At 30.8% G+C, this 15,441-nt stretch overlaps 1 protein-coding gene across 1 annotated transcript in view; it reads left to right on the plus strand.

Annotated features, from left to right (window-relative positions):
- The window catches only part of LOC114329068 (uncharacterized), a 206,667-nt gene that overhangs the window by 178,497 nt on the left and 12,729 nt on the right, over positions 1 to 15,441 (plus strand). The window contains exon 5 of the mRNA XM_028278081.2: positions 6,029 to 6,238. Within this exon, the coding sequence (XP_028133882.1) occupies positions 6,029 to 6,238 (210 nt within the window). The remainder of the gene's footprint in view (positions 1 to 6,028; positions 6,239 to 15,441) is intronic.

The following is a 15,441-nucleotide window of genomic DNA, read 5'->3' on the forward strand; positions in this document are numbered from 1 at the left end:
AAATCAACATAGCCCTATATATTCCGATCCGGACATACCGCATTTCACATTCGTTTCTCGCTACTACCGCCTCCTGCGATAATGGTCATGGCAAGACTCCACTTCACCACGGTGGCGTCTGCCTAGACATAGTTCCACTTCAAGATACGGTGCATCTTTGCCCATCCAGCTAGTGCTAGTTCAACACGCTAGCAAAAGCTGTCGAGCCATTGCTAGTTCAACACGCTAGCAACGATTGATTTTCTCATTCTCCTGGCTCGCCTTAAATATGCTCTCGATGCCACTACTCCTTCTGTTTCCCCCAGCGGTGCTATGCGCCAACACGGCTGCTCCTACGGTTGTCTTTGGTCGACTGCCCATCGCTGGCATCACATCATTACAGTTTGTAAACTGATTTCTACGAAAATTATTGTTCTTGTAACGTTCGATGGGTATAATAACTGGAAAAATATCAATAGGACAGTTAATTCAACATGAGCGATCTCCTGAACATATTTCATAACAATTGGTACGTTAGTCAAAAGAAGTAGTACAGCAGGACAAATTGTAACATTAATGGAAAAAAGTTATTTAGAAGAAAAGGAACATTGGAGAAACGTTCTTCAACGAATAATAGCAACAACCAAATTATTTATAAAAGTAAATGACATATACACAGTGTGTCGCATTTAAGATGAAGACGGCCCTATATTTTGGCTATCAAAATAAATACAGATTTGAAGTTCTGCACAGTGATACTGGTTGACTGTTCACATTTTTTAAGATACGGAGCTGAAATTTAAATTTTAAACCAAGCCTATCGCGACACCACAAACAGGGTAAATTTTCGATATTTTGCTTCACGTTAGAGATATCGGAAAAAGTAGTTATTTGAAAAAGTTTTTCCAAATATTATTCTAACCCCACATACAAAATTTCACGACAAAATTTAAAAATTCTAAAACTTAACTGAGAAGTGCGAATTTTGTCATGAAATTTGGTATGTGGGGTTAGAATAAGATTTGGAAGTACTTTTTCAAATAACTTTTTCCGATATATCTAACGCGAAGCAAAATATAGAAAATTTACCGTTTGTGGATTTTTACCGCGATTAAAATTTAAAATTCAGTTGAGTATATTAAAAAATGTGAAAATCTGTATTTATTTTGATAACCGAAATATGAACTGTCTTCATCTTAAATGAGACGCACTGTCTTTAACAATGTTTAATTGTTTAAATGCAAATTTAAATTATTGTTAATAAAAATTTAAATTTCTGGTGCAACTATATTTCTATTAAATAATTAATTCATTTAAAAAACTTATTATTATTATTAATTAAATCACATTTAGGGGCCCGAAAATTGTGTAGTGCCTCGGGCCTGATTTGAAGTAAAGTAGGCTCTGGATCCCATGGACTGAGCGAGTCAAAAATAAGGAGTGTCTTAGAAGAATGAGGAAGAACCGAGAGGTACTGACCACCATGAAATCTCGAAAGCTATAGTATTACAGATACATTATGCGAAATGAATCCAAATATGCCCTCCTACAAGCCATATTGAAAGGAAAAAGATTTTTGAAAAGCGAGGTTCAGGAAGGAAGAAGAAGAACGTCCTGGTTAAAGAACCTCAGAACCTAATTCAACCCAACACCTTTGCAGCTTTTCCGTTATGCTGCATATAAGATAGAGATTCCCTTGATAATCTCCAGCATTCGCGTGTCAAAATATCTAGAATGGGGATCATTTAAACGTTTATTTAAAACCACGGTAGAAAGAAAGTAAATAAAAAAAGACTTAGGTATTATACTAGTGGAGTCGATGAAGGTGGATATGAGTTATTACCTCAGATTTCGTTGAACCTCCATCGATTTTCATAAAAATTGGTAAGTGATTAAAGGATACCTCAAGGAACAAAGGTGACATAGTGCCAACTTGCGCTTTTTGCATTTTAGGGGTGAAATACACCCCTTTTTTAAAAATTATTTTTTAGATTTCTGAAAGTGCAGTCACTGTGAGTTTTCACTTCCTATTTTGTTGAACCTTCATCGATTCTCACGAAAATCGGTAAGTAGTTAGAGGATACCTCAAGCAATAAAAGATATATAGCATCAACTTGCGCTTTTGCATTTTAGGGGTGTAATACATCCCTACTTTTTAAATTGTAAAAAATGCAGATTTCCGCATTATGGCGCAAGTAATCTCGTTTAATTAAGAAAAATAAATATTTTTTTTATATTTATGTGCATGAATTACATTTTTTTTTAATTTTTCAAATCTTATAGCAACCAAAAATCCGAAAATTAACAAGTCGAAAATCACGAAAACCTTATTCTTCTATATTTCTGAAAGTGTATTCACTGAATGTTTTCACCCACGATTTCTTTGAACCTTCATCGATTTTCATGAAAATTGTTGATTAGTTAGAGGATACTTCAAAAAACAAAAGTGATATGGCACCAAGTTGCGCTTTCTGCATTTTAGGGGTGAAATCCACCTTTTTTTTAATGATAAAAATGCAGATTTCAGCATTCTGGCTCAAGCAATCTTGTTTAATTAAGTAAAATAAATATTTTTTTACGTTTATGTGCATGATTTATAATTTTTATCAATTTTTTAAACCTTATAGCAACCAAAAATCAGAAAATTAGCAAATCGACAATTACGAAAAAAATTAATCTTTTATATTTCCAAAAAGGCAGTCACTGAAGGTTTTCACCCCTGATTTCGTTGAACCTCCATCAATTTTCATGAAAATTGGTAAGTAGTTAGAAGATACCTCAAGAAACAAAAATGATGTGGTACCAACTTGCGCTTTTATCCTGGGGGTGGATGTTACCCCTTCTCATGGGTGAAGACTATTTTATTAAAAATAACCCCATAATTATATAGAGGAGTAAATTCTAAGCAAACTTTCTTTTATCAAGTTTATAAATTTTTTATTTAAATAATATTTCATAATTTAATAAAATATTATTGGTACAGTAAAACCTGACAATAACGGCCACTGAAAATAGAAAACAATTGGCCGTTATAGAAATGTGGCCGCTAATGCTAGGTTTCCTTTTCCACAAATACATAAAATATAATTGAAAATTTATTTATTTTAGTAATTAAAGCAAATCTAATTAAATATAATTCTACAAACAAACGGAACATACTAAAACTAAATTCAATTTACTACAATATAAAACAATATCTATACGAAAAAACAACTACAAGAAAAACAGAATTTTTGTTTGTTTTTTATTTTTTTAGATAAACGAAACATACTAAAACTAATTTAATATAGGTAATACATAATATAAAACAACATACTATAGCTACTACGAAAAATACGCTTATCACTAAAGTATCGTCGTGCTTCCATGCTATATTCAACAAAACCAACTTGGTAGTGCGTTTAATTAGATATCGCAAATCACATTGGCTGATTTTGTCTGCATATATATTATGTTTGAGGAATCCCTTTTTTTTGTGAGACTGGATATAAGACATTTCTCAAGTATGAATTCGCATTCATGGTATATCGTTGCTATACAGGGATAATAATCTGTGCAATGTTATGGTACAGGCTACGTTAAATATGAAGTAAATGTGGAAGATATACACTGGTTATTCATTTCAATTTAATTTGATTGTTTTTTAATCGTTTACAATATTTAAAATAATTAAAGACATAAAGTTAGGGATTTCAAAAATAAATTCAGTTCTCACTGGCAGGGTGGGAAATAATAAAGTGCCATACAATAGCATTTCATTACAATGCTCATTACAGGCATTACAGGCTGCTCCGTTTGAGAAAATTCATACTCTCAAACTTTGAGAAATCACTCATTCAGTTTCGACCAACCCTGTATTAGCTAAAATGAAACGTTTTGCTAGATTATTAATTTTTAACAATAATAGATTATATTAAAAATCACTTGAACATAAATTGATTTTCTGATGTCAAATCACTACAATTATACAGGGAGTGAATATTATTATGAAATTTGAAAATAAAAACGTAATTATCTTTTAAACTACTTCGTATAACATCACAAAACCTGATATTTTAAGAAATAAACATAGAGGAGAATCCAAAAATGTAAAAATATACAGGGTGTTCCATTAAACAAAAGATAATTTTGTTTCACCCTGTCAATATATGTGGCCCTGTATATTTGGAAATGTATTTAAATTATGATATTATCTATGCCCCAATCTCACCTAAATAAACTTTTTTCGTATCTCCTACAACAAACGACTAATTGGACTTCCCACAACCTGTATACATACAAAATCTCCGCTATAAAATTTTTTCAAAGAAAATGTTATTGGTTTTTTTAAAATAACTCCGTTAAATTTTGAAATATGAGATTTATCCAAAAACCATTACAAAGCTAAGTAAAAGTTCTATAACACTGTATTAAACATAATTTTCTAAATCCTTTATTTTTTTTTTAATACAAGGTGAAATGGCCCCGGTTACATGGTTCTCGCAGTAAAATTTAGGTTTTAAATGTTTCTATCTCGGTTATTTTTTTTCGTAAAAAAATATTAAAAAAAGAAAAACCTTAAATAAAGTTAAAACTAAAATTTTGTTCTCTACAATTTTTTAAGTGTATCGAGTATTTTTGGAGTTATTATCAAAAGAAAATGAAATTCACGAAAATTTGAAAAATTCTAATTTTTTAATCGTATTTTTTTTCAAAAATATGCATTCTAAACCGGTCAAAATTGTTGAAGTTATTACTCATGTTAAAATAAATAAAGTTTTAAATGGGTTACCATAAATTTTAATTTTTGTGGAAATGACGTATGTTTCATTTTTCATTCTTCCCTAAAAAATCTGAAAGGGTCCTCTTATTTCCATCATAACTTGTGTAATTTTGATGCTATCGACTTCTTATGTAGCTTTTTGATAGTTACCTTTAAGTACTTTATTAAAATGTTTAATATCTATATTTAACAAAGTGTATCGTTTTCCTGTTATTTAAGCTTAAATACTAAGATTTGAGTACTCGCGGAAAAAAATATACATTCAATTGCATATAACTCACTTTGTATATGTAATAAAGGATTTTTCGAATAAGGAGCTTATTTATTTTTATATTATCTTCGATTTTGGTAATAACAACTTTTTTGAAGAAACTTATGGTTTTTGAGTTATTTATGAAAAACTGCTTTAAAACATGGATTTTTTTCAGGAAAAATCAAAACTTTTGATCTTTAATAACTCAAAAACTATTGATTTATTGATATAACTTTATATAACAAATTTTACTTATAATTTGTCCCTCTATCGATTAGTGGTATTATTTTTAATAAAATAATTTCCACCCCCGAGAAGTGGTGGCATCCCCCCCCCCCCCCAGGGTAAAAGCGCAAGTTGGCACCATGTCACCTTTGTTTCTTGAGGTATTCTCTACATACTTACCAATTTTCATGAAAATCGATGGAGGTTCAACGAAATAGGAGGTGAAAACCTTCATTGATTCCACTATACCTACTAACTGAAAAGGAAGATTATAAAAAAATTGAACTAAATTGAAAAAGCTCCGCCTCATCTTTTCAATAATAAACTGAGAGACAAGGAAAACTCAGGGTGCTATATGTTAAAAGATTAGTTAAAAAAAACATAAATAACGGCAGAGTCAGAATGATCTTAACTCCTTCCACAAGGCGACAAGGGTCCTGTTTTTGCCTTTGAAAATTTAATTCAAACGCAATACCTACTCCTCTACCTTGGATCATTCTCTTACTTATATTGATTGAAAACTAAAAATACAATTATTTTAAATCCATGTAAGGTAAACTAGGAAGTGTGAAAGAAAAAAGGATAACGCTTGATCTCGGTAGCATCTTCTGGCTGTATAAATAAACGTTTAGATTATGCTTATTTTAGTTCGAAGATTTTGAGGTGCAATTTGAAATATTACCTTAGACACCTCATGAAATTGTTATAATAAACTTTTCGTACAAAGTGGACAAAAAAATGCTAAAGCAACAATATTGATCTTCCTTTTTTTATTGTTTAAAACTAATCTACATTTTTCTTTATTTCAGTTTTGACTGACATCGACATTAGCACATACGACGATAGTACCATAGGAACTCCTTCTGTGACGTCGTACAGACTGAGCGACGATGTTTTTTGCGTACAACCACCATCACTTCGAGCTATGGGATCATTTAGATCGTCCAGAGAAACTGGAGCGATATCGAAGAGAAATGATAATGGCAATATTCCTGACACCAAATATTTTAAATTCAGAGGTAAGTTCCATTACTAAAAGGAATAAAGTTACCCATCAAAAAGTCCCTTTTATTTTATTCTTTCTTTTTGACGTTTTTGACTTGACATTTTAGAGTTAACAACACTTTCGTAGTTTTCGAAGTTATGGTGCCTTATTAATAATATCAAACGAGTCTTCTCACTATTCACATTTCTGATGTATCTAATACCTAAGCTAAATGATGTTTACATATTTTTTTTCTGTTTAAATATTTCATTTATTATCTTCTCTATCTCTCTATCACTCTCTAAGAGTGGGAAAACCAAGACGTCAACCACGAACGACATTATTATAACTTTGATCAAAACGAGATTGAGCAAGGTCTTAGACGACACGCTAAATAATTATACCATTGGGAATAAACTTACTAGATAGTTAACTTGCAAAAACGGGTGGGACATTGACAATATTTTTAAACTAAACAATAATGGCATTAAGGGCTACAGAGATAACTCTACAAAAAGCAGAAGAAAAGAAGATGGACGTCTACCGGCCTAAAGCTAAACTCTCAGAAAGCTGGACAAAATTATTAAGTTTCCATTTCAGAGGAAACTCACGATTGGAAGATGTAGTCAGCAAAACTTGGACAAAAAATATTGGGTACAAGATACAAGAAGTTATCAAAAAAACCAAAGCAGTGATATCGCATGTGATTACATTCGATTCATAAAAGAATTATATGGATTCTGGGATATCCCGGATGGGTCTGGATCCCGCGTATGAAAAAAAAGTTGATTAATAGCAAGCTGAAAATTTGTTAGTAAGAGGTAACACAGACGGGGCGGCGTACGTCGACTGAACCCCCGCTGAGATGTCGACAGCGACGCATCCCTTACTATACTTTGATGCAGTAACACACACCAGACGCTCTTAAAATTTTCGATGCAGCGGCTTACTGGCGACATATCTTGGAACCCATCCACCGCCAATCGGTTTTATGACTTCGACGGCATATCATAAATGCGTCTATCGTTGTATGACACACACGTTTGAGCTGTTTTCTAGCGAATTCTGTAGTGAGTGTTGTCAGATCGTGTTTTTGTGATGGGAAATACACATGTAGAAAAATTAATTAATGAAATTCAGATGAGACCAGCTATTTGGGATATGCGCATTGATGAATATTCAAACAAAATAATAAAAAAACCTTATTTATTATTATTTATTATCAACGAAAACTTTTCGTTTATAAATTTGCAAAAGTCTGTGTGTTATTGCGTCGCCGCTCCTGCAATACTTAGAGCAGATGTATCGATGGATTCTTATGTAGTTTTGTCTTTTGAATCCAAATCTGAAAACGGCATTTCGATATCTCAAACCGTCTTCGAGATAATCGACCTCAAAATCTAAAATGTGACGTCACAATCCGGTTATCTCCTATCAGGCACTAAACGTCAACTGAAATCTTTGATTAGGAAGTAGGCTACTTTTTTAATCTGAATTTGTTAAGCAAAGCAAATGTTATTATTTATATTTGAGTTTGACACTTCGTTAATGTCAAACTAAATTTTAAATTATTTAGCTATTAATAAAATATAAATGACATTTTATAGTGAATTTAATTATTATAATAATATGTGTAATAAATGTATAAAAATACAATTTGAGTATATTTTGAAAGCAATAATACATATTATACTATATTAATAATGAATCAGTACAAACGATTATATTTAAATTTGGTAAATTCTCCACTTGACCAGCGACCAGCGCACACAACTCAGAACACAAGTACGCAAATACGGTTGCGTGAAGCGTGGCGCAAAGTCGTGTAATTTACGAGACTCGCTAGGTCTGTAGATCCAAGTAAAGTTCATCAGTAAAAAGTATCTTTATCATGTATGTACCTATTATTTATTTTACAATATTGGAAAATTGTTATTTAAAATGTAGTTTGGAATAAAAAAGTATGTTCTGATATATGAAATTACATCCTTCTAATAAAAAAAAAATATTTGACGAATTTTCTCAAATTATGGATACCAACATCATTTTCATTTATAACTCTTGTATTTTTAATTTGACGAAGAAAAGTTATTCTTCATAAAAATCTCTTCTTGATCTAAGATTTATGATGCAACCATCATGAATCAAATTTTATTAATTTTATACGAGGTATGTAAAAAAATATGAATTTCGAGTAAAGTATCTTTATAGTTCACAACATTTAAATTAGAATGATGTACTTGCACATTAAAACATAATTTTTAATTCTAAACAGTTTTTCGTAATAGCAATTTTCTATATTATGAATTTAAATAGGTATATAAACAAAGTTTTCGTTATGATAATGCTCGCAATATCAGCTTGTTTAATCTGAATTTGTTAGGAGAAGCAAATGTTATTATTTACATTTGAGTTTGACACTTCGTGAATGTCAAACTAAATTTTAAATTATTTAGCTATTAATAAAATATAAATGACATTTTATAGTGAATTTAATTATTATATAAAATAATATGTGTAATGAATGTATAAAAATACAATTTGAGTATATTTTGAAAGCAATAATACATAATATTATATTAATTATATTAATGACGAATCAGTAGAATCGATTATAGACCACACAACCCGAAACACAAGTACCTACGCAAATGCGGTTGCGTGAAGCGTGGCGCAAAGCCGTGGAATTTACGAGACTAGCTCGGTCTGTACATCCAAGTAAAGTTCATCAGTAAAAAGTATCTTTATCATGTATGTATTATTTATTTTACAATATTGGAAAATTTTTATTTAAAATGTGGTTTGGAATAAAAAAAGTATGTTCTGATAGATGAAATTACATCCTTCTAATGGAAAAAAATAGACGAATTTTCTCAAATTATGGATACCAACATCATTTTCAGTTATAACTCTTGTATTTTTAATTTGACGAAGAAAAGTTATTATTCATAAAAATCTCTTCTTGGTCTAAGATTTATGATTAATCATTAATCAAATTTTATTAATTTTATACGAGGTATGTAAAAAAATATGAATTTCGAGTAAAGTATCTTTATAGTTCACAACATTTAAATTAGAATGATATATTTGCACATTAAAACATAATTTTTAATTCTGAACAGCTTTTCGGAATAGCAATTTTCTATCTTATGAATTTAAATACGTATATAAACAAAGTTTTCGTTATGATAATGCTCGCATTTTCAGCTTGTTTTATTTATTTATTTATTATTTTATTTATTATGCTCTACAGGCCTTGTATTTACAATTTTAGATAATACAGTTTATGCTAATAATTTATATATAATTTTATTTGATGTCTATGTAAAAATTGCTGAACTATGGTTCTCCACTATATCCTATTTTTCAGCTCCTCTTTCCAGTGTGTAATTTCCATCGATACTACACCTTCCTGAAACTTTCTTGCCGTCTTTTTCTTGGTCTACCTCGTCTCCTAGTCCCAACTGGTCTTCTGTGCAGTACCATCTTTGGCATTCTTCCCTTATCCATCCTCTCGACATGACCTGCCCACCTGATTCTTTATGACTTTTTGTATCTTGTTACAATTGGTTCCTTGTAAAGCATCACTAATTCTTGATTGGTGCTTCTATGCCAGCCGTCTTCTCCCTAATAGCACAAGGACGTCCAATGGACGTCCATTGGACGTCCTTCAAGGACTTTAGGGACGTCCATTGGACGTCCGTTTTCGTCCGAGGAACGTCCTTTATACGTCCTATTTTGGTCCAAATGTCGCGCTACCGAACGTCCATTGGACGTCCATCTAAGGTCCGAGGGGACGTATATTGGACCTTAATCGGACGTAATTTGGACCTTGATCGGACGTCCTAGGGGACGTAAATTGGACCTTAATCGGACGTAAATTGGACTTTAATCGGACATAAATTGGACCTTAATCGGACGTAAATTGGACCTTAATCGGACATAAATTGGACCTTAATCGGACGTAAATTGGACCTTAATCGGACGTAAATTGGACCTTAATAGGACGTAAATTGGACCTTAATGGGACGTAAATGGGACCTTAATCGGACGTAAATTGGACCTTAACCGGACGTAAATTGGACTTTAATAGGACGTAAATTGGACCTTAATCGGACGTAAATGGGACCTTAATCGGACGTAAATTGGACCTTAATCGGACGTAAATTGGACCTTAATCGGACGTAAATTGGACCTTAATAGGACGTAAATTGGACCTTAATCGGACGTAAAGGGGACCTTAATCGGACGTAAATTGGACCTTAATCGGAAGTAAATTGGACCTTAACCGGACGTTCTAGGGGACGTGAATTGGACCTTAACAGGACGTCCAATTTTGGTCCAAATGCCACGTTGCCAAACGCCCAATGGAGGTCCACTTAACATCCGAAGGGACGTTCGGTGGACGTCAATTGGGCCTTCATAGGACGTCCCAGTTTGGTCCAATGTCTTGCTGCCGAACATCCATCTAATGTCGTGGGAAATAAAAAATATATTTTTTAAGGAACTTATATTACATCTTATATTAAATTACAATTATTGGATATTACATTATTTACATTAAATTACAATAAACTTCTCCAAGAAATTAACGCACCACCTTAAATATGGGGTATTCTTGATGTCTCGTATTTCCTAAACCTGTTGTTTCATCTAAGTGATTTTTTTATAATATTATAGCCTAGGCTATAGGTTACCTCCTTAAGCTTGTCATGCACAGGGAGCTATGCTGTAATATATGTACATTATATCATATCGCTCTCTATAGTAATGAGTGAGCCTGCAGACAGAAAACAAATGGTTCCATATGTGCAGGCTCACTCATTACTATAGAGTGCGATGTGATATAATATATATTACAGTATAGCTCCCCGTGCATGACAAGCATAAGGAGGTACTTAACCTATAGCCTAGGGCCTAGGCTAGAATATTATAAAAAAATCACTTAGATGCAACAACAGGTTTAGGAAATTCGAGACATCAAAAATGCCCAATTTTTAAGGTGGTGCGTAATCGGCTGTATATACAGGGTGTAACAAAAATACACGTCATAAATTAAATCACATATTCTGGGACCAAAAATAGTTTGAATGAACCTAACTTACCTTAGTACAAATATGCACATAAAAAAAGTTACAGCCCTTTGAAATTACAAAATGAAAATCGATTTTTTCGATTATATCGAAAACTATTAGCGATTTTTTATTGAAAATGGACATGTGGCAGTATTATGGCAGGAATATCTTAAAGAAAAATTATGGTGAAATTTGTGCACCCCATAAAAATTTTATGGGGGTTTTGATCCCTTAGATCCTCCCAAACTTTTGTGTATGTTCCAATTCAATTTTATTATTGTGGTACCATTAGTTAAATTCAATATTTTTGTTTCTTAGTATTTTTCAGATAAGGCAGTTTTTATCGAGTTGCGACTTCTTTTTTAACATGTCTACATAAAAATTTTATGGGGGTTTTGTTCCTTTAAACCCCCCAAATGTTTGTGTATGTTCCAATTAAACTATTACTGAGGTACCATTAGTTAAACAGAATGTTTTTAAAACTTTTTTGCCTCTTTGTATTTTTTCGATAAGGCACATTTTATCGAGATCTGGCTTCTTTTTTCTGGCTTCTTTAAAATGTAAAGCATAAATAAGTCTGCATATTATTACCAAGTCTCCATAATCATACTTAACCATATACAAATATGTGGTGGATTTGACAAATATTCAAAATATTTCGATAAAAATTGAAAGAGGCAAAAAAGTTTTTAAAACGTTGTGTTTAAATGGTACTACAATAATAATTAAATTGAAACGTGCACAAAAGTTTGGGGGGGTTTAAAGGAACAAAACCCCCATAAAATTTTTATGGGGTGTCCAAATTTTACTATAGTTTTTTCGTAAGATACTGCTGCCATAATAATGCCACATGTCCATTTTCAATAAAAAATCTCTAATAGTTTTCGATATATTGGAAAAAATCACTTCATCTTGTAACTTCAAATGAATGATAAAGGCACAGAGACTTAGATGGCGAGGTCACATTGAAAGGATGCCAAACACGAGGACTCCAAAAATGGTACTAAACTACACTACAGCTTCAAGAAAGAGAAGAGGAAGGCCGAAAAATAGATGGAAGCAAGAGGTCGAAAAAGATTTGGAAAGAATGGTGCTACAGGGTCAGAAAAGAAAAATGAATAACAGGAAGGAATGGAGAAAAATCACATATCAAGCCAGAGAAGATCTCAGTACATAAAGAAACGTGAAAATGAAGAAAAAAAACAAACTTTTCAAGCCATGGGCCTCTAAGACCCTTGGTGCTATTATATATATATATATATATATATATATATATATATATATATATATATATATATATATATATATATATATATATATATATATATAATTGTTAATATGTAATGACTGTTGGAATGTAATAAAAATTTTATAAAAATTTTATTGGGGAATGCAGTCAATAAATATTTGGGCTATTCAGTGAAACACTTTGAACTTATTAGTCGAGCTTTCGAAAATTTTATTTTCTTTATCAAGACTATCTACAAATAAAAATGTTTAAATTTAGATAAAACTCAAAACAAAACTTAACTTACTGCTCGTGGTTACAAATTAATAATTATACAACTTATATAAAAACATGAAAATTTCTTAAAAGTAATATGTAAACGTAAAAATTTTGATAGTATGTCAATTCGACATCACTCAAAAAAATGTCGTTGGACTACTATAATAATTCGATAGGTTGGGAAAGAAATTAATGACATAATTTGTTGTAATTTATGATAGAAGAAATAAAAAAAAAAATTTTATTTTAGGTAGAATTATTAGTAATATTTCAACAAATTTTAATAAGACAAAATGTTATTATAAATGATACTTAATTTATCAATGTCAGATCTCTTATTAATGTAATTTGATTTTTTTATCCAAACCATTTCTTTAAATTCTCTTTTGCGTAAATTAATTTCCCTTTCTAAAATTGTGGTTTCTTGAAACATGAAAACATGATCATCATTAATCACATGTTCTGCCAAGGCACAAGATGGGACATTTCTCTTAATATCACTTTTGTGTGAAGTTAATCTAAGGGATAAATTCCTTGAGGTTTGACCAACGTAACATTTACCACAAGTGATACAAGGTATAGAGTAAATAAGATTAGAACTCTCCATAATTTGTAGTGGAGTCTTTGTTTTGGTGTAAAGACTGTTTAAAGTTTTAATATTTCTAGTGGCAATCTTAATTTTTGGATTTTGCCTAAATAACTTAACCAACTTGGGTGTTAAAGTTGGTATATATGGTAGATGGTTATCCCAGGGGTTTATTAAACAAATTAATTTTTAGCACTAATTATAATAGAACACTTCAGGAAGACAATATTGACCAACAGGAAAGGGAATTAGAAAGTTTACCTACCATTTCTTATTGTTCTCTACCATATATACCAACTTTAACACCCAAGTTGGTTAAGTTATTTAGGCAAAATCCAAAAATTAAGATTGCCACTAGAAATATTAAAACTTTAAACAGTCTTTACACCAAAACAAAGACTCCACTACAAATTATGGAGAGTTCTAATCTTATTTACTCTATACCTTGTATCACTTGTGGTAAATGTTACGTTGGTCAAACCTCAAGGAATTTATCCCTTAGATTAACTTCACACAAAAGTGATATTAAGAGAAATGTCCCATCTTGTGCCTTGGCAGAACATGTGATTAATGATGATCATGTTTTCATGTTTCAAGAAACCACAATTTTAGAAAGGGAAATTAATTTACGCAAAAGAGAATTTAAAGAAATGGTTTGGATAAAAAAATCAAATTGCATTAATAAGAGATCTGACATTGATAAATTAAGTATCATTTATAATAACATTTTGTCTTATTAAAATTTGTTGAAATATTACTAATAATTCTACCTAAAATAAAATTTTTTTTTTTATTTCTTCTATCATAAATTACAACAAATTATGTCATTAATTTCTTTCCCAACCTATCGAATTATTATAGTAGTCCAACGACATTTTTTTGAGTGATGTCGAATTGACATACTATCAAAATTTTTACGTTTACATATTACTTTTAAGAAATTTTCATGTTTTTATATAAGTTGTATAATTATTAATTTGTAACCACGAGCAGTAAGTTAAGTTTTGTTTTGAGTTTTATCTAAATTTAAACATTTTTATTTGTAGATAGTCTTGATAAAGAAAATAAAATTTTCGAAAGCTCGACTAATAAGTTCAAAGTGTTTCACTGAATAGCCCAAATATTTATTGACTGCATTCCCCAATAAAAAAAAAAAAAAAAAAAAAAAAAAAAAATTTTATAAAAAAATTTTTAAAAAATTTTTATTATATATATATATATATATATATATATATATATATATATATATATAACTTCAAAGGGTTGTAACTTTTCTTGTGTGCACATTTGTACTAAGGTAAGTTAGGTCCAATCAAACTATTTTTGGTCCCAGAATATGTGATTAAATTTATGACCTGTATTTTTGTTACACCCTGTATATATCTACATACTTCGTCTAATTTACTAACTGTTGCGCGTCATCCGCGTCGTAGCCTGTGAGGTTGCATGATACCAACACGAAATATTTAGGCGGTAGGTGTGTTCTTTTTTAGAATCACTTTGCCGAGTACACTGGAATTACAGCCACGAGACATATTTTATTATATACGCGTAGAAATAATATTTGAAGATTTCTATTAATGTTAACCTAAAGAAATACACAATAATATGTTTCATTTAATTTGTATAAATGGATTATAAAGCGTTTTTATGAAGCAGATTTGTTCGGATCACACTGTAACTGTAATCGAACGAAGGTGACATTTTAGAATAAATTGGTAACATTTATTTGACAGTTACGGTGATGACACTTCATATTTGTTTATATTCTTTACTATAAGTATCTGTTTTATTTATTATATTTACTGTTTTTATTATTTACTTTACTATAAAAAGATCCTCTACTATAAAAATATAAATTTCACCTAATTTTATAACGACTTGGAATAATCGAGGTATCTGACAACTTTTTTAGTTGTTATTGTAGACATACTTATACAAAGAAACCTACCGGCTTTTTGCCAAGAGTTCGGAGCCGTTTTTTAATTATTAACAATGCAGTGCAAAAACTCTTGCACTGCAAATCTTAAAAGATTATAACTTAATTCTTGTTCTCTATTTCTTAAGTT

Source organism: Diabrotica virgifera, chromosome 1, assembly GCF_917563875.1.
Source record: "Diabrotica virgifera virgifera chromosome 1, PGI_DIABVI_V3a".
Taxonomy (NCBI): Eukaryota; Metazoa; Arthropoda; class Insecta; order Coleoptera; family Chrysomelidae; genus Diabrotica; species Diabrotica virgifera.